Below are 7620 nucleotides of genomic sequence, written 5' to 3' on the forward strand. Positions count from 1 at the left end.
AACTTAATCCAGCTACGGCAGTGCGCGGGGTGATCTTCTATAACCATATATTTTAGGAATAAATCTGCTCCGGTAGTGAAACGCTGAGTAACACATATTTTTGCATTAATGGTTAAAGTTGTAGGAGTTTTTTTTTTTTTTTTTTTTTTGTTCCTAAAAAAAAAAAAAAAAAAAAAGGAAAAACCAAGAGAGGTTAGCCTGGCGGTGGCGCTAGTAAAGCATGGCGGGCCGCCAGACCTATAATATACACTGGGGGAAGCCCTGGAATCTAAGCAAAAGTATCCCTTTTCAAATACTCTCCAAATCTCAGGTAAGACAATACAGTTTAATCAAACTTGTGTTTTTAGGCTTAACTTTAATCAGTCAACCCGATTTGCTCAGGAATATATTAAATATTTGAGTAAACCAAAATATTACAACTAGATGTTACTGACTTAATATCTGTATTTAACTAACTGTCATTTGGGAAAGCCTAAAGGAGTCAGCTGTTCTCCCGTGATTTGCTAAACCTGGACCAGCTGGCAGCAGGCGAGGGGAGCTGGGTGTTATACAGCAGGAGCAGACATCACCGAAAAGGTCGGACAGATATTGCAATTAGGTGATGCACTGATGAACCGAGCAGAAATGTGAGATTTATATATCTACATTATCACCTACAAACATTGTTTAAATCATGTTGTGTCACGGCTGCTAAGCAACATAACGCCGAGGTGGAGGCTAGGCAGCTAGCTGGAGGTTACAGCTTCTTTTCAATGTTCTCTTCCGTAGACCAGGTCGTTTCTCAAGCCCATGAAAGAATAAGCGTGAAAGGATGCAGACTCTTTTGATTTTTACCCAGAAAGCACATCGGCTAAACTGTGAGTGAAACAGCCATTGGGATATTCCATTGAGGGAAAGTAACTTTAACATTAAATATACCTTTCTCAACAGGCGAGGGCGCAATTTCTCCGTCTATTATCAGACATTTAAGCGACTTGAAACCATTCCTCCCTCCCTGGCACCTCCAGACCCGGGCCGTTCGGGGGGCAGAAACCCCCTCCAGTCACCCCATAGCTCAGCGCCTGGTTGGAGGCATCGTGTGGCTCAAACACCTTGTTGTCGTCCAAAAAGAAGACATGAACTTGTTGGTTCCCCTGTCCATTGTCATGGCTGATATTTTATGAAAATCCGACAGAAATGCTACGATAATCGACTCAGAAATACTCTGCAGAGAGTCAGTCGAAATGAAAGACGCCATGTTTACATAGAAACTAAGCTCCGCGAGGCTTTGTTTGTGAGACATGCAGCCACGTGGGATTTTCGAGGGGCGTTTCTGTGGGCCTACCTGGTGGTGGGCCCACATGGGTTTGTCCATTTAGGGCCCATGTAGGGCTCACGTGGGCTGTGGCCCTACATGGGCAAACCCATGTGGGGCCATCGTGGAACCCACGGACTAACCCATATGGGACCCATATATCAACCCTCCTTTCCCCCACATGGGGCCCACCTAGGCATGCTGGCAGGCTGCTCTGGACGGAGTTAGATGGGCTTATTTCTTTTTTCATTGCTCATCTGTCTCACACGTCACAAACATGTTTATTCTCACTTCAAAATAAAGTAAGAATTAACATTTAATTATATTTAAACTCATTTAAAACTGATTATAAGTATAAGTGCACAAATATAAGCTATGCATATATTTTTTTATTTATCTCATATGCTTTACATTACATTTCTTTTTTAAGCAACTTTATACTGAATGTGTGGAGGCTTTTATTTTGTGGTGGAGGAAAGGAAACCCTGATCTTTGTCCCTAATGTTCGACTGTTACAGAGAATAAAGAAACACTGATGTTGGAATGATCACATTTTATTTGGTAGTTGATTGAATGGATTACAACATCGTTAAATCTCAGAAAACAAACATGTTGGTCACAAGAACCAAACATGTGGGATGAGATTCTTGTTACATTATGTTGATAAAAACATTTTTTAGGTCAAATGTGATTGGGGAACTTTTATATTTTACATTCCCATAGATTGTACATTCTTGAAAAATAGATTTTTATTGAGACATTTTATACCATTCCAATCCATCTTTCCATCTTCCACAGCTTTTATGACACATCATAATTTACTTAACCAAAATTCCCCTTAGATTTATCTTCAATTGAAACATTCCTTTCCATTTTTTATAGTAGATGCAAAAAAAGAAAGCCAACCCAAACCCAAAAGAAAAACTTTTTTGTTAAGAAATCCTTCACCGATAAACACCAATATGTATTCTGACGTTAGATGGAGATGTAATACCACACTCGTCCAGCAGGAGAACCTGCAGTATATTTCTTTAAATTTGATCCAAAAATCTGCTTCTTTCTGTTAGAGACAACTGTCTTCAGCAGTTATGTAGTTATATAGATATATAGTCAATGAAACAGCAGAAAAAGAGTTTCTGCTGCTTTGAGATGAGATTTTGTGAGAGGAGCAGGTCAGAGCCGGGTAACGCTGGCGAGCTGAAGTTTCTCCTTTACTCTGTTGAAATTTAAGTTGAGAGAAAAAGTTCTGTAAATCACACAAGCTCCTGGAAATGCTAGAGAAATTTTAAAAAAGGTTAATGTTTTACTCACAGCATCCGTAGAGCTTGTTGATGCGGGCGATGTCGTTGGCGCTCATCGACGTGGCCCTTCCAAAGTCGAGGGAAGGATTAGCTTTGGAAAGGAGAGTCGGTTGGCCGTTTTTGGAGAAGNAATCCATCTTTCCATCTTCCACAGCTTTTATGACACATCATAATTTACTTAACCAAAATTCCCCTTAGATTTATCTTCAATTGAAACATTCCTTTCCATTTTTTATAGTAGATGCAAAAAAAGAAAGCCAACCCAAACCCAAAAGAAAAACTTTTTTGTTAAGAAATCCTTCACCGATAAACACCAATATGTATTCTGACGTTAGATGGAGATGTAATACCACACTCGTCCAGCAGGAGAACCTGCAGTATATTTCTTTAAATTTGATCCAAAAATCTGCTTCTTTCTGTTAGAGACAACTGTCTTCAGCAGTTATGTAGTTATATAGATATATAGTCAATGAAACAGCAGAAAAAGAGTTTCTGCTGCTTTGAGATGAGATTTTGTGAGAGGAGCAGGTCAGAGCCGGGTAACGCTGGCGAGCTGAAGTTTCTCCTTTACTCTGTTGAAATTTAAGTTGAGAGAAAAAGTTCTGTAAATCACACAAGCTCCTGGAAATGCTAGAGAAATTTTAAAAAAGGTTAATGTTTTACTCACAGCATCCGTAGAGCTTGTTGATGCGGGCGATGTCGTTGGCGCTCATCGACGTGGCCCTTCCAAAGTCGAGGGAAGGATTAGCTTTGGAAAGGAGAGTCGGTTGGCCGTTTTTGGAGAAGGCAAACCTGGAAAAGGGAGGAAGTGATGAACAGAATGCATCTGCACTCAGACTGAAAACAACAAGCTTTGTGTAACACAATGGAAGATACTTGTGAAGCCACAGACAAAGACTCACTTGTTGTAATGCATAACGGAGTTGAAGTCGTAGGGAGTGCCCAGGTTGTTAGTCTGTATTTTCACAAAGTTGTGTTCATTCCCTGGATAAGAAAATAACTTTTTTAATTGTCATTTTATTTAGGAAAATGTCACTTTCCCACAGCAAAAGATAAAAGTAGAACATGAGGCAATGTGATCTTACAGTTTAAATGCCAATTTCCAAATTTCCCACACAAAAACCACTGAGTTCTCTGTCTGATTTAGGTCATTTGGAAAGTGTTAAGTCTCCTTTGAAAGGCTGAATGGATTCAAATACAAAGAGTTTCTGGCCAAATGTGGAAAATACAGAAATCTCTGTCTTGTTTAAAATCATTTCGTTTTCAGGTCTAACTATTTGCTCTGCTCTTTGCTGAAGATGCTCTGCAGATATTAAGCCCTGTTTGTGTGAGTGAGCCGACCTGGGATGATGTTCTGGGGGAGGACCCGGACGTAGGAGTCTCTGTCAGAGCGGACCTGTTCGTGGTGGAAGCCCAGAGCGTGGCTGACCTCATGCTGCACTGTGGAGTGGTACAGGCAGCCATTTTTCATCAGAGACACGTCCTGTGGTCCGCCCTGACGGCCCAGGTAGGACCAGCACCTGATGGGGAGATTAAGAGAAAATCAGTGGAAACGTGTGGAAACAAAAGGCACAGCATGTGAGTGTGTGACTGTTCCTACCCGCTTCCGGAGTAGAAGTTAAGGAAGTCCCGATGGTTTACGTTCCTCCAGACAAAGCGAATGCAGGTGGAGGTGTAGAAGCTCACCAGGCCTCGAATGATGATGTCTTGCTCTGCTGGGGCTGCAGGGCAAAAGAAAACACTCAAAAGATTTTACACCAAGGTCCTAACTACAAAACATGGTTGGCATTTAAACTCTAACACAGACACAATCTGTTCCCTCTGTCTTCTGAAATAAACAGGATGAAACATGTAAAGGTTTGGACTATTTTAAAGACCAATGTGTATTTATTCAGGTGCTGGTTGTGCTCACTGAATGAGGGGGAGATCTGGACGGGAACGTAGACATAGCTTCCAGTTTTGGGCCATTTGCAGCCGGTGGCTGTGCATGGAACTGCGTTCCTCGATTTGCTTGGAGCAATGTCACCATGGATCAGTGGAGTTTCTGTAGAGCCACAAAACACACAAAAGAGTGATGAACATTTATTCTTATGACACAAAGCATTTTCATACAATCCTATTTCTTTGACATCTGCCTCTTACACAAGACATACTGTAATTGAACTGGCCAATGTAAGCGCTCCAGTTAGCTGACTGTATTCAGCTCTCAGGACTTTATAAAGTCTTTTACTATTTATTCTTATTAAACATGAGGAACCAATATGTAGTTTTATACTTTTACCTTTTTGTCTCTCTTTTGGTTTTGTTGCTTTGCTTGTATTTCATCTAAAGCACTTTGAACTGCCTTGTTGCTGAAAATGTGCTGCATAAATAAAACAACCTTACCTTCCCTTTATTACAATGTTTTTAAATTGCTATCCTGGTAATAAATTGTCCAGATTACAATTAAACAAATTAATCACTTTCTTATTAATGAAAGTAACTAATGAAATGTAGGGAAATTATGCAAAGAGTTTTTCATCTGAAATGCAGATGAAAAATACTCAGGTGCTGAGTACTCAAGCAGTTTCTTATCATGCTTGAAGATTTGACAAAGACAAACCATTAAGCTAATTTTTGAGAAATAAATCAGCCGACTTATTAATAGATGATTCTTTTTGTTTGTCTTGACTTATAAATATGAAATTACATTCGAAGTTGTTGAGTTGTGTGAAATTGCTGTCTTACTTATTCCAGCGTTTGCTTTGGAGATGACAGTCGTGACGTCCGTCTTCTCCTCTGTGGGAGGAAGGGAAGAAATCCACATGTCAGAGATTTCAGGTTCACTTCAGGTTTCTCTCATTTTTTCTACTCACCAATTAGGTTTTCACTGTCAGCTGCTTTCTGCAACACAAACAGAAATTTTAGCATTTTAAGACGAAACGCATTTCTTCTGTTTCACGACGGTTTGGACATTTGCTGTTGATGCTGCTTTACAAACCCAATATATCTAAACACATTAGCCTTCCCTGAGTTGGATGAAACAAATTAGTTTTATTTTTCTCCCTTCAAACTTACCAGAGGAACAGCCGCCATCGAGATGGCAACGAAGAAGAGGACAACTGCAAACATCTTGCTTTTTCTCTGCAGGGAAGCTTCTGACCTGAAAAAATCTAAACAGAGGTTTGTTGTTGAGTTACAAGTTTAAGTCTTGGAAAATAAAAGCAATTTATTAAACCAATAAGAGAGGAGATGAATGTGAGCGGAGGAGAGGAGGCTACCTGTCAGTCCAGGAGTCTGAGGATGGATGCAGAAGGAGCTCAGCCTCCCGCCTTTTAAGCGCTGCGAACGCTGGGTGTGCCTCAGGGCTCATTGTTTGAGCATCATTCACCTGTCACACATCTTATGGAAAACACACCATTCACAACTTCCTCAATGTGAAGTTGAGGAAGTTGTAAAATTTTCAGTTTTACACAAATGTTTACTTTGCTACTTGAGTTATCGTTTTGAAACTAGCGATGTAAAGGTGTAATAAAATTAAAATGCTTGGAAAAAGTCAAATCTGTTCAAGTTTTACCTGTGTGGGGTTTTACCCTTGTGTCCATTTCTGGACACAAGGGTTAATGAGATGACAGCAGGCATGTGGATGGACCAGTTAATCCATCCACACCTTGTTTCTCCACTTAACAATAACCATATGGTTGTCAGCTGTCAGTCACTCAGCTGCTTCATTGTACCATAAGATCTTTACTGTGAAAGATAATTCACTTGAATTTTTCCTGCTTAACCCAAAGGCTTACGTCCAACCGGCAAAGAACATTATGCTCTTAAGAACAATAATCTGTAAAGTCCCGGCAAAAGATTTCATTCTGCTGCAGATGCTTGTAAACTCCTTTCAGAGCTTCTGCTGCATCAACTAGTCAGCAGCCTCCAAGCGGCTGTGTAACCAGTGACGGTCTCCAAACCATCAAATCTGACCTTCTGGTTTTACTGGCCACCAGTCTCCAGAGCAGAGGTGTTCAAACTGCGGCCCGGGGGCCATTTGCAGCCCTGTGATGGATTTTGAGTGGCCCAAATGGCGCAAATTTGGCCTGAAAGCATAGAAGGTCGATGCAGATGGAAGCTTTTTCAACATTTTCAACATCTTCTTAAAACTATATCAAAAAATAGATTCTAATTTATTCATTGGATTTTGGCATTTATTTTAGTATTGGAGTAGCTAGAAACACAAGCATTGAGCTACTTTTTCTCAAAAGAAAATCTTACATCTCATTTAAGAAAACAATCAACCCTGGAAATTCAGAAACTTTTGGCCTTTTTATGTTTTGTATCTAAAATTATTTACACATCCAGTTTCTTCAAAAATCTGACCATTTTGTTCATTTTAATAGTTTTATTATTGGGTAGCTCAAATTTTAAAAATGCGGCAAAAGTTTGCTTTAAAATGCTATTAAAAAACAAGTTTTCTGACCATAAGAACTTTCAGCTTATCGACTTCCTGGCTTTGGGCTTCCTGCCTTTAAGGTCCTTCAGCTCAGACTGTCTCTGTCAACAGTTTCCATCTCTACTGTGCTTCTGATTAATTCCTGTTAGTTGAAATGGAGCATTAAGTCTTAGTGGGTTTTCAGTTGTGCTGCACACTTTGTGTTTTAAAATGGAGGATTGAACAGAGGTCTGTGGGACGCTGAAAGCTTCAGATCTCGTTTTGTTTAAACCTGACCTGCCTGTTGGTTCCTTCGTCTTCATGATGCTGTTTGTTCTCTAACAAACCTTCATAAAAGAGCTGCGTTTACACTGNAAACACATTAGCCTTCCCTGAGTTGGATGAAACAAATTAGTTTTATTTTTCTCCCTTCAAACTTACCAGAGGAACAGCCGCCATCGAGATGGCAACGAAGAAGAGGACAACTGCAAACATCTTGCTTTTTCTCTGCAGGGAAGCTTCTGACCTGAAAAAATCTAAACAGAGGTTTGTTGTTGAGTTACAAGTTTAAGTCTTGGAAAATAAAAGCAATTTATTAAACCAATAAGAGAGGAGATGAATGT

At 40.0% G+C, this 7620-nt stretch overlaps 1 protein-coding gene across 1 annotated transcript; it reads right to left on the reverse strand.

Moving 5' to 3' along the window:
* Positions 1–2732: 2732 nt before the first annotated feature.
* On the reverse strand, positions 2733–5862 carry LOC103462949 (high choriolytic enzyme 1-like). Its single transcript, XM_008406021.2, has 10 exons — positions 5856–5862; positions 5653–5747; positions 5451–5478; positions 5323–5373; positions 4508–4639; positions 4196–4316; positions 3937–4115; positions 3498–3579; positions 3263–3387; positions 2733–3167 (listed from the first exon to the last, which is right to left on the reverse strand). Coding segments are annotated over exons 2-10 (774 nt in total). The 5' UTR covers positions 5707–5747; positions 5856–5862; the 3' UTR covers positions 2733–3165.
* Positions 5863–7620: the final 1758 nt, after the last annotated feature.

This window comes from Poecilia reticulata, linkage group LG3, assembly GCF_000633615.1.
Source record: "Poecilia reticulata strain Guanapo linkage group LG3, Guppy_female_1.0+MT, whole genome shotgun sequence".
Lineage (NCBI taxonomy): Eukaryota > Metazoa > Chordata > Actinopteri > Cyprinodontiformes > Poeciliidae > Poecilia > Poecilia reticulata.

What these genes read in the sequence shown, in the direction of transcription:
- LOC103462949 (XM_008406021.2), bottom strand. Translation starts at nt 5,706, where the DNA reads ATGTTTGCAGTTGTCCTCTTCTTCGTTGCCATCTCGATGGCGGCTGTT. An exon ending in CAAAGCAAACGCTGGAATAA is followed by an intron (nt 4,640 to 5,322) that starts GTAAGACAGCAA and finishes GTGGCTCTACAG; the next exon opens with AAACTCCACTGATCCATGGT. An exon ending in AACTTCTACTCCGGAAGCGG is followed by an intron (nt 4,116 to 4,195) that starts GTAGGAACAGTC and finishes TCTCCCCATCAG; the next exon opens with GTGCTGGTCCTACCTGGGCC.